We start from the raw sequence: 16,786 nt of genomic DNA on the forward strand, positions 1-16,786 counted from the left end.
CGGGTCGTAGATGTTTCACACGAACATTTGACCTACTTTTTCCGACGGCGGCGCTGAATGAGTCGTAGCAGGCAACTTAACTCTGCTCTGGACCGCCGCCAGCCCCAGAACCAGTTCTTCTCTTTCGCCGACTTTTGTGGCGCTGACGTGTCGCCATTTTGTTGTTTTGGTTTTAAGATGTTGACAAATTCATCATCGTCGCCGTCGTTGGTTGTACTAAAATATTCTGCTGGAGTAAAAAGTAATACTTAGTTGTCACTAGTACATTTACCACATTCAAAAACATCTCCATACTTCATATACAACTTAAATAAAAAAAAAACTTTCAATAAACTTTGATAGTTTGTTAATATATACAGTATAACAATTATATATTTTCAAATATAAATCATTTCTGTTTTTTTGTCCTCAATGGTTAAGTACTTTTTTCAACTGATTACTTACCATTATATAAACCCTTGTGTTGTCTCGGGGTCAACGACCTCCCTCGCTTCCAGAAATACATACGCACTTACTGACCTTAAGGTTTAAATTTCAAGTCCAAGATAGAAAAAAATATCTAAGAGAACTAAAAACTACAATGCCTAACTAAGTATGGCGGTATATCAATTAATAACTCCGTTTTAATTAATCTAATATACATTTTCTAAATTGTATATATTTTTTTCCTTTTAAATTTAAAATAAAATTGTCTGCTTGCAGTGATTAACCACCATTTTACATTAAATATAAACGGGAACTAATAAAAAACATATATAATCTAGAAAATAAATTTTGGAATAAAATTCTAACTTTATAAGTAAATAATTCACGTAACTGTTCAATAAAATCATAAATTATACATTTCTAATACGCACATAATTTAATGTAATTAATTCATAATCAATAAAAAAAATTTAATTCAAAAGTTTCAACCATTTATTAATATCAGATACTTTCACAGTACAATACAAACCATTTTGTGAGAGAATAATAATGTTAAATCATTGAAAAAACGAAAGAAATATTGGTCAACATGTTGCTCATAAGATCAACTGTTACGTAAGAGAAAAAAAAAATCGGTTGATTTTTTTTTCTTCAAACTAAAACTAATAATATTGTCTAATAGTTTTATCAGGTGCCTACAGACAAATAAATCCCGCTGGGGTTTTTTTTGTGTATATTTTAGATTCAAAAAACATTCTGTTGCGTAATAACTGTGGGACACAGAGAGGATTACACACTCAGACACTCGCACCACATCCCTGTTGTTGACCTACATACTGCAGCATCACACTTACATAACCAGCCTTCCTGCGTCACTGACGGGTTCTTACATGAAGAAGGTCACACAACACCCTCTGGACCCCCCGGACCCCCCACCATTAATAGGTGGGTGATCACAATGATGGTGGTTATGTGTCGCCAAAAAAATCACCAAACTTCAACTTTTTCTTAAAAGTGTAAGCTGCTGACGTAACATTCCCTCCCCCATCTCACACACACTTTACTTTTGATAACCTCTCTCTCTCTCTCTCTCTCTCTCTCAGTGTGTGTGTGTGTTTATTCTCACTGACCTACTTTTTCCTCTTTACACAACCCTCTCTTTGTCATCAGCTCACACAGGTGGTGACAAAAGGAAAACCTTTTTTATATGCAACAACAAGAGGGAAATGGGATGCAGGGGGAGGAAAAGAGGGGGAGGAAGAAACCGACACTTTTATCTCACTGACCCTCAGCGCGTCTGTAGTCTCTGACGCTGCTGCGGACGCGGCAAAAATTATTATATAATTATAAACTCAATTATTTTATATTTTTAATTTATGGGAAATGGAATCGTTACTAAACGGAAAACAATGGTAGCAATGTTTTAATATATATACTATTCAACAACAAACAAATACCATTAAGCTTGTGCATTTGTCTGGCATTCGGTGTTAGTCAGAGCGGCCACCTGCTTATGACGTCACTAAATTAAGTTACGCTCTTTTTTATTTTCACGTTATCATCATTCAATTTAAATTTAAACGTATTAATTTTTTTGTTTTTTAAAGTTATATTTTATTCAGGATGCATATTTATTATATTATACATAAACATATTTTGTCGGAGATGCCGCCTGTTGATGACGTCATGATTTGACGCGTCAAACCTACGGTACACGCCACATTTATTTTTTTAATCTAAAATAAAGTTTTAAGATAATTTTGATATTGACACACTTATAATAATTTATATATATTACACTTCGAAACGGAATTTATGAACTGAATCATCGTGATTCATGCCGTGAATCAGCTCTTTGTGGTCAGAAGTAGGTCAGTGTGTCTCACAGACTCTGGATCATCATAACATTGATATGTGAAGATGTCTCTATTTTCCAAATGTACTTCTTTAAACATTTATTCTACAAGTGGCAACGTCTCATATGGAATAGACTCCTAAAAGTATTTTCAATTTAACATTTTGTTTTTTTAAAGCACATTTTGTATTCATGCGTAAAACCTAATGTTTTAAAAATAAAACTACTTTTCATTTTCCACACCTGGTCAAATTAATCTAACCATGTGTCTATTAAAAAAAGTATTACATTTTTTTTTCTTAAAAATATATATATAATCTGACATAAGAGTCTAATAGTTTTAAATAAAATATAATTTTATTTTAGAGTCTCTTGGTTTTGGAAAACAAGGTAACAACTTATTTATATATATAAGTCATATCCTTTATATATGAAAATAAATATTTTTGTTGCATTTCTCATTTTCTTTTCTTTTAATTATTTGAAAGAAATCTTTATTATCTTCTCTATTTTAAGGTTTGTATTTTTTTTCTTTTTAAAAGCCTATTTTTTTTTTATCCTATCATTGCCCTCACAGCTCTTAAATAAACATTTTCAAATCCACATTTTTCTTGAGGAAAACATAATGTTCGTACAAACGTTTGTAAAATGAAAGTCAAAATCAAATTTAACCTTTTATTTCCCCTTTTTCAGGCGGCCACAATCAAAAGTGTTTTCAAAACCATTTTGCATATCCATGTGAAGTATACAGATACACAATCACGAACAGACACACTCCCACTCCCCATCGTCTTCGACATGTCAGGCGACCAATATACGTTACGGTAACAGAGTACAAAAGGTAGCTCGGCCAGTGGGCAGATAAGATCAATACACAGCACGACAAAGAGGAGCAAAGAGCAAAGTGACACGACAGATAGACATAGAGACATAAAATAATAGATAGTAATAAAAAATAAAAAATTGCTATATTAACAAAAACATTAAAATAATGACAGCATTATACCAAGAGAGACAATTTACATTTATACATCAGGGGCCAGAGGCAGGCACATGAGAACTTGCACTGATCTACCACAGCTACTGGAGCTAAAACAAACTCGGTACGGAAGTGAGAGGACACGAACAGACACGACTATAAATAGGCACGTTTTTTGAAACAGCAGCAGTGCTGGTTAAATTGGGAGACTGTCGAGATAAACACAAAGTGTAAATCTTTTTAGGAGCGCAAACTTGTGCTTGTCGGACTCTCCAACATCACTTTGTGATATGTGGAGATTCTCTTCCGTTTTGACGGTTGAAAAAAATTTTGAGTGCTCGTCGATCCATTCGTGGGTCGTAATCTGATCACAGGAAACTGCATCGAGGCATTTTCTAGTCTAGCAGGGACTGTACAACGTGTCTGAACACATACAAGCTGATCTCTGCTGATCAGCAGCTACCCACAATCCTTTTTTTCTTGTTTTTTTTTCTCACCATTTTATTCTTAAAATATATGCTCCATATATGCAAACTTATATCACAGTAATATACAACATAAGTGCTTCTGCAGTAGTGACAACGTGACGGAAGAATAGTCCCAATATGGAAACAGAAATGTACAGTTTTGATTCTTTGGTCAAAGAAATGTTCCCATAATGCCACAGTAGTTGCACCAAGGCATAGAAAATGTAGTCAACCGCAGAGGTGACTCTGGGATGGGGGTGATGCTGGTCCTCCTCAGCTCTCCGGGCGTGGTCTGCAGCTGGGTGTGGGAGGTAGGAGATTGTTAAGAGGGGACTCAGTGAATTGTCTTGTCGTCACAAATCTGCCTTTTCTGAATTCAGTTCTGGCTGGAGCTTCAGCTCAGTGAGGCAACAGAGGTGATGGTGAGATGCTTCAGTGGACCTCACAAAGTCATTCTCTTTTTTTGTTCCTTACACTCTTGTTGCATCCCTTTTTACTGCCGTCCTTCTTCTCGCTCCGATCCTCCATGTACACCGCGTGGCTCTCCGCCTCTTTGCTTTCCTCTATCGAGTGTCCGGCCGTGTTGCTGGGTAGAGCCAGGTACGGGTGTTGAGGCAGAGAGGGTGATGGGGACATGGGGGCGGACATCTCAAAATGTGATCTCGCCGACCCGTTGCTGATGGCTCTGTACTTGAGACGAAGCTTGTGGGGCAGCGCGGTGCCCTTGACCTCGGCGTGACAGTCGTAGGAAGGGGCGGAGCTGGAGGCGATCTGGTGGTAGCTGCTGATGTCGGAGGACGAGGAGGAGGGAGACTCGTCGTCGGTGGAGCCGTCCTTGTCGGAGCTACGAGGGTCTCCGTCGCTGGACGACGTGTCTTTAGCGGATGAGTTTTCTTGATAGAAACCGTTAGCTTTGGGGCCTCCTTCATAGGTGAGAACCGGGGGCTCGTCGTTCATCGTGTTGAGGTATCTATCGTGCTGTGGGAAATGGTTGCCTTCCTCTCGGCTGTGGATCAAATTCGGGGCAAATGGATTCTTGCTGTGCCGGAGGGTGCTTTCTTGAGCCTCGTAGCTATACTGATGGTTCTCATGCTGCATCTGGACATTGGGGCTGTATCGTATGTGCTGTTCTTCGGACTCGCTGGAGTACTCGTACTTTTCACAGTCTGATGTATTCGCTCTCTCCAGCTTCTCCGCGACCTCTGTGATGCTCGCCGAGCAGTCGGAGAACTGGTGTCCGCCGATGTGGGTCGGCCGGCTCTCGGCGGGCTCCTCGTCCGTCCTCTGGTTGTCGGCGGCGTAACAGGCGCTGCTGGAGCGGTACAGGATGACGCTCCTCTGTGCGGATGTGGGATGGGGGGCGGTGACCGAACCCTCCATGTGGTTCTGCTGATGATGCTGGTACTCCATTGTCCTTTCTGAGACGGGGGCACTCTGTTGTTGGGAAGTGACCGACCCGGGATTGCTGTACCCAGCGAAGGGCAACCCGTTGGATATTACGTTGCCGTCCAGAATGCCCATCTCCATATTCGTGGGCTCCTTCTTAATGTTGTACCCCATGGGTTCAGGACTGTCTCTGGAGGATCCGTCGGACATGTCAGATACAGAGCCCATCGGGGAGTAGTGCAGGTTGTTGTGTCGCTCTCCTTGGGTCGATTGTTCCGTTTCAGAGGAGTCCGAGTTCATCATCACCTGGGAAGCGCTCGAGTAGCCGCTGCTGGAATGGTAGGCGTGGCTGTTGGGGGTACCGTTGGCGCTGTTCCCGTCGCTACTCAAGGCGTTCGCCGCGGCGCTGCTAGTGATCTGCCGACTCTTCTCCATGTAGGAGGCGGGGCTGATGAGGCCGAAGCGCAACTTGAGTTGAAGTAGTTCCGTCTTCAGGCGGACGTTTTCCTCGTTCAGCGCCATGACCCGGTTCTCCAGCACCATGTCGTTGAGCCGACGCTTTTCCCTCGAGCGCTTGGCTGCTTCGTTGTTCTTCCTGCGCTTTTCCCAGTAGGAGTCGTCTTTCTTCTCGTCTGAAATGAACTCTCGCTTGCGACGGGACGTCATGGTCGGCTTGGAACCCTTGGCCGGGCGGTTGGACCGCCCGCCGCCATCTGGGGATGGGAAGCTCCCATTGTAGTCGGAGAAAGATTCCACCTCCATTGAATCCTTGTTGTCGGAGGACGGAATGAGTGGACTGAGACTTTGAATGATCCCAATTGGGGCCGGAGTTAACTCCAGCAGAGGTGTGTCGTTGAAGAAGATGTAAAGCTTCTATAGCTTTTTTACTTTCACAGAATTATGTTCCTGGATCTGCAAAGATTTTTAATATTTGTGCCCTTTCTGTGGCGAGCCTCATGGGTGTTTTTGTTGGTCAAGTTCAGAATCCTTCAAGTGTCCATGTAAGCCAGGAATATCAAAAAGAGATGAAACTCCACGTAAACCTCAGACATTTATATCCTTGAACAAAGAAGTCTGGATTTAGGCTGGCATTAGTAGCTGTGGGTGAGACGGTCGGTGACTTTTGGGGCGTCTCTGGGGTTGATATTTGCTTTTCTGAAAGACAGAAAGAGAGACAGATTTAGAATACATCCCATGTTGCTTCTTAATTGACTTTTACATTGAAGAGAACATTCCCGAAAAAACACTGAACAGACAGTTCTGTTCCCGAGGAGTGAACACGCTGTGCTGCCAATGCTGCAGCGCTGTTGTGTAAGAGTCCAAGAAGGAGAGAGAGAGAGAGAGAGAGAGAGAGAGAGAGACAGTCACATAAAGGACCCGAGAGGGCCGACTTCATGGTGCCAGTGCTGTAGATAGACTAGTACGAAGGTGTCACAAACATGACACGTCAACATGATTTCTTCCTTTTAAGGTCTTCTTGTTTTGGTTCTCTTTATATTTCGGTTAAAAAAAACAAAAAAACTCTGAAATTACGCAACAAGCTGCTTAACTTCCTCATGTGGCGTCAACATCATGATATAAAAGGAACCCCCCCCCTCCCCCTTGGCCGCCGCCCCCTTCCATCCAGTCTCACCAGCGTGATGTCGACAGCCCTGAGGGATTATGTAACAACTAGACACGCTCTTGTTTCAGGCCAACATTTTCTGTTTCACCGAACAACTTTGCATAAGTGGTGCCATACAAAAACACAGATGTGTGCGATTAAATGGTAAATCCAGGTCACGGTGTGTCGAAACTTTCTTTAACTTTTTTTTTATATCTTCAGTGTGATCCCTTAAAAAAAAGGGTCCCTTGACCTCATTTCCAACACGCTGACATACATACTTCAACACACCATCTGTAAAGTGAGCGGAAACTCTCTCTGAACAAAGAAGGCCTCAGAAACAACCACGTCGAGAAGAATTCTCTTCTTGGCCGTGAATCATCTTTGTAAAAAAAAAAACCCAGCTAGGGCGGAGACACATAGGCGGGCGAGAAGGAGGCGCATACGTCGCTGCTGTCCCACTGACCTAGAAACGACACAAAGCCGTAAACACTCCTCCTGCCTTCGACGGTGAGCTATAAAATAGGTCAGTGGGACCGCAAGGAGGGGCGGGGGGGGCAGGAGAGTATTAGAGTACACTCTAAAAATAGAGAGACAGGGGTGAGGGAGGGAGGGAGATGGGGCGATAGGAAGGGAGTTACATACGTCATCAGTTTATATATCGTGTTATAAAAGCGGCTTCATGAAACATTAATCCGCTTTTCCCTCGGATGCGTTTTGAGAAAAAATAAGGGAGGTATGGTCGTGACGGCGTAGCACTCCCTGTTCTCCGCAGAAAATCACACATAACAGCTTCTCTCTGGGCTGTGGGGAGGGGCGGCTGTTGTTGCTCATAGTGTACGTGCTCGGAATGTTTCATGTTGTGCGGCAAAGCTTGTGTAACACGTATTACATCGAGGCTGGTGGCGAAGGGCAAATATGGGCGGTGTGTTATTCAAACAAGATCGTTTTTTTTTTGTGCTTATAAAGCGATTGCGGAATATAGGCTCTACGGTGGGCGACCTTTAGAAAGAGCAGCCATTGCTATTCATCCCAGACGTTTTCTTTTTTTTTTTCTTCCCCCCCCTTTTACTCAATAGAAGTGAGAGTTGAACACAATCTTTTCGCTCCCCCTCCTCCAACACCACACACGTGGAGAGACGGCCCCCCCCACCCCCCTCGCTCGCAGCATCCATTTTCCCCACTGCTTTGTGTCAGAAAAGTCAACAGGAGCGCCGGCATTCCTGGTGAAGTCATTTCTGAGAAAGAAACAAAACGTCCTCTAATACTAAGTCAACATGTGAATAAATTAACCCGCCCTCCCTTTTGGTTATTCGACCTAAAACATTGACCCACATTTTCCTTTTTTTTTTTAGATTTGTGTTTCCTCTCTTAGGTTTCTTAATGGGTGTCATGCTTTACAAAGGTGGAAAACTTTAGGAGTTGGCCGTGACCCATGTGGCTCAGAACTTGACTCATGTATCCTCACCTAGATACAGCTCTGACCTATATTCGGAACTGGGATGCAGACGGTTTTGAACGCAGACCAGCTGGCAGCAGGCGGACTATAAGCTCAACCAGAACTTTGGCTGCCTTGCCAGACAGAAGTATTGAGTTACTGATTGCTCTTTTTTTTCCCTCTCTTCCTTTAAATATAGTTGTTTTCCCCCCTGAAGCAGCGCCAAGTTTGCCTTTAGAAAGACAGGATTTTCTTGGGAAGTAGCACTAAAATAGCAGCTGTGTTACATCATTCCTAAGAACAAAAGGTTCTGTGTCTGGGAAGGTTGTGTTTTGAAAATTCCAAAGTGGTTCCAAGGGGAACAGGTTTGGGGGTCCCGAGAGCTACAGATGTTTATGTCATCTCCATAAGTCCTTTAATATCATGTCGTTTATTTAATAAAAACTCTTTATAAATTGTTATATTTAGGTGTACGATTTATTTTTTTTATTATATAGTTGCTTATAATGGAGAATAATGGTCTCTGGTGTTTTTTAATTGTTGAATGACGTGTTAATAATTCGCTCTGACAAGAGTCACTTCACTCGGTCAAAAGAGGAATTCGGAGAATGAAGTGATCCACTGACCTACATAAAGAAAAAAAAACCTCCGCGCACAAACATCCAGACGCCACGTGCTGCCGCCAGCGCTCTCGCCCGCACACAGAGCGCACATCTCGGCCACAAAACCCGACATCTCTCGCTGTACGCGGCCGCCATGTCTCCCCCCTTTTTTTTTGGAAAAAAAAAAATCCGATCGCAAAAAAAACAAAAAACACCCTCACTTTGACATTGAACTCGCGACAAAAATCCAGACACGAAAAAATGAAATCTTTTAAAAACGAAACCCGACCTCGTTTCCTGGGAGGAAGAAAAAAAACGTTCAAAGTCACGGGCGAACACGGCGTCGCCATGTGGGCACCAACACCCGCCACTGACTCACATCCCACTAAAAACACCCCAAAACACGTTTAAATGGATTAAACGAAAGCTAGGGACACACAACAATGACGCTCCATTCAAAACATACCTCGCTGCTGGAGGAGGGGAATCCACGGTCTTCCGACACAAAAGCTGGTCTCGCGCTCTTCCTTCCTTCGTCTCCGGTGGTGAATAAAAAAAAAAGAATCGTCACCAAATAAGAGGAAAAAAGAAGTTTCGGGTTCGATTCCCTGACTGCGGTGCCGGGGTTGAGCGTGGCGGTCGCTGAGCTGGTCCGGGCTTGTGTGCTGCTGTGTGTCGGGCACTTTGCTCTACTTTCTGCGGCTGCTTCTCTAGAAATATGTGTTAGTAGGTCAGCGGTTGCGTAACAGCTCTTAGGCTGCCCGGTCACGTTTCTGTCCCCGAACACTCCCTCCTAGCGCCGGCTCTGCAACCCGAGATCATCTGCACTTTAACACCAATATGGATGTTTTTAAAAACAACTAGTTAGAAGTCGACATTAGATTTTTTTTTTAACTGTCCGTTATTATGTAATAATATCCACAACATCAATAGTAATAATTATATAATAGGAAACGATAATAAGGTGCCTTTGCATCCATTTTTTTTTTACTATTTTGAATTTCACAAATGTTTGCACAAGTTTGGTTGAGCGTTGAATATATATATATATATCGATTATTCTCTGGAGTTCCATTTAAAACGTCTATACTATTTCAGCAACAAGCTGACGTTAGGAAAGAGTCATTGTTTTCTTAAACTTAACACAAATGCAATAAGAGAATCACTCTAACAAGACATCTACTGGTTATACATCTGTTTTTATTAAGTTTTGAGGAAGGTTTCGACAAACTGTGGCAGATCTTTATTATGTAATGATAACTACAACATTAATACCAATTGAATAATAATATATTTTAATAATAATCACATTCATGATGTAAAAAAAATGTCATAAAAGCACATTTAAGTGATAACATTAAGAATAAATACATTTGTTTTATTTTTTAAATCGAGCTTTTTGCTTTTCAATTAAAAACCTGTTTTTTTTCTTTCTCAGTTATAAGGTGAATTAAGTAAATGTTCAATTCATATCGGTTATTTTACAAAAGTAAATCCTATTTAAGCAGTAAAAAGACATCTTAAAATGAGACATTTACTCTTTTCTGAAACCACAAATGCAACAGGACAATCATTCCAACATAATTATTGAATAATAAGAATCTTCATTATGTAATAATATCCACAACATCAATAGTAATAATTATATAATACAAGGAAAAAATAATAAGGTGCCTTTGCATCCATTTTTTTTTACACTTTTGAATTTCACAAATGTGTGCACAAGTTTGGTTGAGCGTTGAATATATATATATATCGATTATTCTCTGGAGTTCCATTTAAAACGTCTATACTATTTCAGCAACAAGCTGACGTTAGGAAAGAGTCATTGTTTTCTTAAACTTAACACAAATGCAATAAGAGAATCACTCTAACAAGACATCTACTGGTTATACATCTGTTTTTATTAAGTTTTGAGGAAGGTTTCGACAAACTGTGGCAGATCTTTATTATGTAATGATAACTACAACATTAATACCAATTGAATAATAATATATTTTAATAATAATCACATTCATGATGTAAAAAAAATGTCATAAAAGCACATTTAAGTGATAACATTAAGAATAAATACATTTGTTTTATTTTTTAAATCGAGCTTTTTGCTTTTCAATTAAAAACCTGTTTTTTTTCTTTCTCAGTTATAAGGTGAATTAAGTAAATGTTCAATTCATATCGGTTATTTTACAAAAGTAAATCCTATTTAAGCAGTAAAAAGACATCTTAAAATGAGACATTTACTCTTTTCTGAAACCACAAATGCAACAGGACAATCATTCCAACATAATTATTGAATAATAAGAATCTTCATTATGTAATAATATCCACAACATCAATAGTAATAATTATATAATACAAGGAAAAAATAATAAGGTGCCTTTGCATCCATTTTTTTTTTACACTTTTGAATTTCACAAATGTGTGCACAAGTTTGGTTGAGCGTTGAATATATATATATATCGATTATTCTCTGGAGTTCCATTTAAAACGTCTATACTATTTCAGCAACAAGCTGACGTTAGGAAAGAGTCATTGTTTTCTTAAACTTAACACAAATGCAATAAGACAATCACTACAAGACATCTACTGGTTATACATCTGTTTTATTAAGTTTTGAGGAAGGTTTCGACAAACTGTGGCAGATCTTTATTATGTAATGATAACTACAACATTAATACCAATTGAATAATAATATATTTTAATAATAATCACATTCATGATGTAAAAAAAATGTCATAAAAGCACATTTAAGTGATAACATTAAGAATAAATACATTTGTTTTATTTTTTAAATCGAGCTTTTTGCTTTTCAATTAAAAACCTGTTTTTTTTCTTTCTCAGTAATAAGGTGAATTAAGTGATGTTCCGTTCATATTGGTTATTTTATAAAACAAACGTAAATACTATTTTATCAATAAAAAGACATCAAAGACATTTACTGTTTTCTGAAACAACAAATGCAACAGGACAATCATTCCAACATAAATATTGAATAATAAGAATCTTCATTATGTAATAATAACCACAACATCAATAGCAATTTAATAAACTTTAGTAATGATGATATAACACTAAAATGATTGGGATGCCTTTACATAGTCTTTCACGATATTGCAGGTAAACATTCGGGTGTGAACGGGTGTGGGTAAGTGTTAACATTTTATCTTTTCTCAGTACTGAGGTGAATTGAACGTCTGAAACAACATATAAACATTGACTCTGTCAGACATTTCAATTCAATTTTATTTAACTCAATAACTGAGTTATCTCAAAACACTTAACATTTTAAATAAATTGATGTAACGGGGAAGAAAAACAGGCAGAAACATCAAGCAGAACCAGACTAGGTTTGAACAGCCTCCTGCTCCCCATGGTTTATATTGAGCAGTGGAGTAAAACATTAATCCGCTGATTTCCCGATTATGCTATTCTTTATATAAATAAGTCAAACGTTTCACATGTTGCAGATGGTTTAACCACAGTTTTAGGACAGTTTTCTGCTTGCTTTATGATCTATTTCACCTTTAAATCTGTGCTCTAGTGTAAACTACTTATGTGATCAGTTTTTTTTTACTTGAGTATGTGATACTGTGGAATATTTATCTAACCCTTATTTCTTCTCTGGGTCAAGGTGACCCAAAGGTCAGACAACAAATGTGTTTGAGGTATCCCTTTTGTTATCTCTGGGTCAAGGTGACCTGAAGTCCCGGGAACAAATGTGTTTGAGGTATCCCTTTTGTTATCTCTGGGTCAAGGTGACCTGAAAGCCCGACAACAAATGTGTTTAAGGTATCCATTTTTGTTATCTCTGGGTCAAGGTGACCCAAAGGCCCGACAACAAATGTGTTTGAGGTATACCTTGTGTTGTCTCTGGGTCAGGGTGACTCAAAGGCCGGACAACAAATGTGTTTGTGGTATCCCTGGTTTCTCTGTGGTGGAGGTTGTTCATCTTGACCCAGAGACAACACAAGGGTTTTTATTATTTTTATTATTTATTTGATTTGTATTAAATACAAACACATTTTCCTATAGTTGAATCAATTCATCATTATTAAATCAAATCCAGGGTTTTGTGTGTGTAATATGTGCACCATTCATCTACAGTATGTGCGACCATAAAGCTTCTTTTGTTTTTCTGTATAATCTTGAATTACAGCCTGAATCCTTTACACTCGTGTTGTTTACAACGACTCCTTTATGTTTATGACGTTCAATAGTGAAGTGTATCTGCACAACAAGGATGTCAAGAAGCAGCTGCACCAACCTAGCAACCCTATTAAACATATTATGTAATGTTCCTGTTTGGTCCGTGTGATTTAACGTTGTTTTCCCCTCGCAGTCAGACACTATAAATCTTCAGTTACGTCAGCTCCATTTCCTCCATCGCCCTTCCCCATCGGTGTGGTGTTGAACTTGGCCGTCCCCTCCCCCCACCGCCTGTTACATGGACCAACCCCCACCACGGTCGATCAGGTCTTCAGCTGCCTCTGCATGCAGGCATTCCCTTGGCAACTTCGAGTGTGTCTGCCTAGCAACCGCGGGCCTCTGCTGCTCTGATATGGTAACCTCTGGCTGACTGAACCCTTTCATTCGCATCACCCACTCGAACGGCTCGTTTCTGAGACATGTTCTCTTCTTTCGAGCTGCGCCGCCGTTGCCTCGCTCTGACTCATACCTGCATTTTTGAGGGATTCGTGGAGCTGTTGTTGTCATGTGACACAACACGCAGACACACCCTGCACACACAATAACAATGAACAATGAAGACTATTCTCTAAAATAGTTTGGAGGAATCAATCCAAAACAAAATTCACTGCTTAAAAAAAACATATATAAAAGGTTATATTTCAGTTATATAACAGTGATATTCAATTACTCTTACTGTGCTCTGATAAAAACAAAACTAGTCTTTAGAGGATGCCAGCAAGTCTCTGGGCTCAAGGACAGCATCGGTATATGTCTGGTGAGAAGCTATAGGCTGCACAGATTCCCTGGATTCCATAAATACATGTGCTGTGGTAGAGGTCCTTCACCTTGACCCTGAGATAACACAAGGCTTAACTGGTGGTTCAGGACCTCAAGGTAGGTTGTGGAGTTGTTTCCAGGCTCATGGGCCTTTTGCCTCGGCAGCAAAGTTATTGGATTTCATTATGAAAGGATTGTTTTTTTCACCGCAAAAGAGTGATAACAAATAAACCGTGTTTCCTTCATCTCGACAGCACTGCATAGCTATAAAGGAGTTAACATGACTGTCTCCTTGTAGTAAAAATAGGTAGTATTTTCTGTAGTTTACCAGGTGAACACATGTTCAAAAAATCTTGTAAAATCAGTAAATTGGTTATCAGAAATATATTGTTGCTATTATGAAATCAGTTCCATATGAACAGGAAAGAATATATTTTATTTAGACTCAATACAAGGGGGTATAAGCAAATCTTTAAGTGCTCCATTTGGTCTATATTCCACACCTTTGTTGATTAATTTTCCTAAAATAATGATCAAACGTTGATCAGCTTCCTTAAAAAAAGAGAAACATATTGTGGATTCCCACCTTTGGAAGTCGTATTTCGCTGATTTTAAGGTTAGTCCATTAATGCCGCGTTTCTCCACTGTCTGCTTCTCGAATCAGATATTCTGAACTCGTGCCTTTTTGCGTCCACGTGGGCCGACCAGCCCCCCACTTCAGCGGCTAAAAATAGCTGTTGACGTAGACGATGAGTCACATCTTCGGGGCTCTGAACACCCATTAACCTTTGTGAGAGAACAATGTCCGAAACAGAAAAATTGCAGATCTAACCTGTTTTTTTTTAACAATCTCCCTGAACAAATGTACTCAAGGTCAGAGTGACCTTGGTGGTCAGGTTAAGTCTGTTCTCTGATGTTGACTTTTGAGGCAAGAGTTCAAACCGTCACATTCGTTGATGATTGATTCACATGGTTTCTACAGATCATTTTTCAGAACTTCTGCACAAGATGACGAGTTTATCCTGATCTAATGCTCAGAAGAAATAATGCGATGAGTCTGTTTATTGTGTACACAGGTTAAAATTCAGAAAGTATTTTGAAATGATCCACCTTTCCTAGGATTGACTCACCTTGCTCGATGCTTCCCTCTATCGGTAGTTGTTTGTAAGTGCATCCTAATATATTATATTAAGTGAACAGGAAGTTTCTGGTGAGAAACAAGTTTGGGCATCTTTGCTCCGGCTGCTGCCCCCACGACCTGACTTCGACTAAGCAGTGGAAGAGTGGTTGATTCAAGTGTTAATGATGACAAAAAATGTTTAGCTTGCTATAGTATTTATCCATCCCGACACTTTAGTATGTATTAGTTTCATATACCTCACAAAAATAATGGTATCCACATGGCCCATCATTTATTGATTAATATTATTTTATTTATTTATTAATTAATTTATAACAAACTTTGAGAGACCCCCGAGTTCAATAATAAGTTCTTGGAATTGATTTTCTTATTTATTGATTGTTATTAAGAACAAAAAAAACAATGTTTTCACTGATTAAGTGAAGGTTTTCTCAAAAAGAACTGATTGAATGTGCATGAAAATGTGGAACCGCAACGATGACCGTGATAACTCAGGGTGTTTATTGAGAGTCTTCAACCGCTGAGAGACAAAATCCTCTTGAGCTGAGCCACTTCCTGAGACAGACTGTTGATTTGAGTCTGCAGACTGCCCTGCTGGTACTTCAGGTGTGGACTTTCCGGCTCACAGAAGGCAGCCCGGTCTTCTGGAGTGTGTTTCCTTACAATGTTTGCACCTCTCAGTCTGACATCATAACAGGAAGAAATGTATCCTCCTTTGAAGCGGAGCTTGAGTGGAAGACCTTTTAAAGACTCGTTTGGAGTCTCTGGAAAGCCCTCCTGCTCTCTGGCACAAGGGGGCGCTTCACCAAAAATCACAGAGCTGCCCAGAAGTCCAGACGCCTCTGAAGACCAGGAAACTGCAGCTCTTTGAGTGTTGGGGGTTCCACCTGAGGTCACGGACGAGTCCTCGAAGAGTGGCCCCTCAGGTGTCATCCTCACCTCACCGAAGCGGAACCTGAGGGCCAACAGCTCCGCCCTCAGACTGGCGTTCTCCTCCAGCAGACTCAGGATCTGTCTCTCCAGCATCCGGCTGTTGGCTCTGCGCTTGTCCCTGGACTTCTTCGCTGACTCGTTATTCTTCACCCGCATGGCCCAGTAGAACTCGTCTTTCCTCTCACTCGGGGTGATCCTGCGGGCGCGCCGCCCTACACCCGCGTCCTCGTCGCCACTGCTGACAGTTTTGGTGTCTCCGCTGCAGAAGTTCTCTCTACACCCGAGAGGCAAGTTGTCCACAAAATATCTGACCGCCTGATCCTCCATGCTACTAAGTTCTTCACGGAGAAAGGAGACTCAACTTCGCCATCTATCTGCAGCGTCGAGATCTACCCAGATGAAAAACAAATATTCTTATTAAGTAAAAATAAGATTTTTGCTTAAAAAACAAACACGCTTTCAATGTATCACTTGAGAAATATTTTTTTGTTCATTTAGCAATTTTGTTTTAACTCACAAACACAAATATATATTCCTTAAAACGACATGCATGGGTTAGAGTTAAAGTTTCTCAGCAGATCTCACCGTCTGGTCCTGCAGGACGAGCACATGTGACAGTTTCTACTCTGCTCTGACCGTTTCTACTCTGCTCTGCTCTTGTGCTCGCTCGTCTGGGCTCCATGGGTTCAGTCGAGGACAACAATCCTCACCTCGGACGACCCTTCTTTCCTCCCTCCCACCCCCCGCCTCCCCCTCGCAGATCACTGAAAGCAAACACGATAAAATCCAGACTGGTCATAATACATAAAATGTTTTCTTTGTTGTTGTTCACCAGCTATTTAATCGACTTTCATTTTTCATCCGTTATCTATAGTTCTGCCCAAGGGCCACAAACGTTCTCGTGAGGTCCACCTCATAGAAAAAAAAACATTTTGTGTTATCTATATCTATATATAGATATACTGTAGATATAGACATAATTTGATATTTT

At 40.4% G+C, this 16,786-nt stretch overlaps 2 protein-coding genes across 2 annotated transcripts; both read right to left on the minus strand.

Annotated features, from left to right (window-relative positions):
- Positions 1 to 2,942: 2,942 nt before the first annotated feature.
- Positions 2,943 to 9,471, minus strand: nfil3-5 (nuclear factor, interleukin 3 regulated, member 5). The gene is made up of 2 exons (XM_087804424.1): positions 9,223 to 9,471; positions 2,943 to 6,268 (listed from the first exon to the last, which is right to left on the minus strand). The coding sequence occupies exon 2, from the start codon at positions 5,873 to 5,875 to the stop codon at positions 4,178 to 4,180; it is 1,698 nt and encodes a 565-aa protein (XP_087660550.1). The 5' UTR covers positions 5,876 to 6,268; positions 9,223 to 9,471; the 3' UTR covers positions 2,943 to 4,177.
- Positions 9,472 to 15,231: 5,760 nt separating this feature from the next.
- On the minus strand, positions 15,232 to 16,435 carry LOC148089210 (uncharacterized). The gene is made up of 2 exons (XM_087783276.1): positions 16,381 to 16,435; positions 15,232 to 16,184 (listed from the first exon to the last, which is right to left on the minus strand). Exon 2 carries the CDS (start codon positions 16,120 to 16,122, stop codon positions 15,376 to 15,378), a length of 747 nt encoding a protein of 248 aa, XP_087639402.1. The 5' UTR covers positions 16,123 to 16,184; positions 16,381 to 16,435; the 3' UTR covers positions 15,232 to 15,375.
- Between the last annotated feature and the right edge of the window lie 351 nt (positions 16,436 to 16,786).

The sequence above is a fragment of the Callionymus lyra genome, chromosome 1 (genome assembly GCF_982586985.1).
Source record: "Callionymus lyra chromosome 1, fCalLyr1.hap1.1, whole genome shotgun sequence".
NCBI lineage: Eukaryota > Metazoa > Chordata > Actinopteri > Syngnathiformes > Callionymidae > Callionymus > Callionymus lyra.

Coding starts and splice junctions, on each gene's coding strand:
- LOC148089210 (XM_087783276.1), bottom strand. CDS start 16,122: ATGGAGGATCAGGCGGTCAGATATTTTGTGGACAACTTGCCTCTCGGG.
- nfil3-5 (XM_087804424.1), bottom strand. CDS start 5,875: ATGGAGGTGGAATCTTTCTCCGACTACAATGGGAGCTTCCCATCCCCA.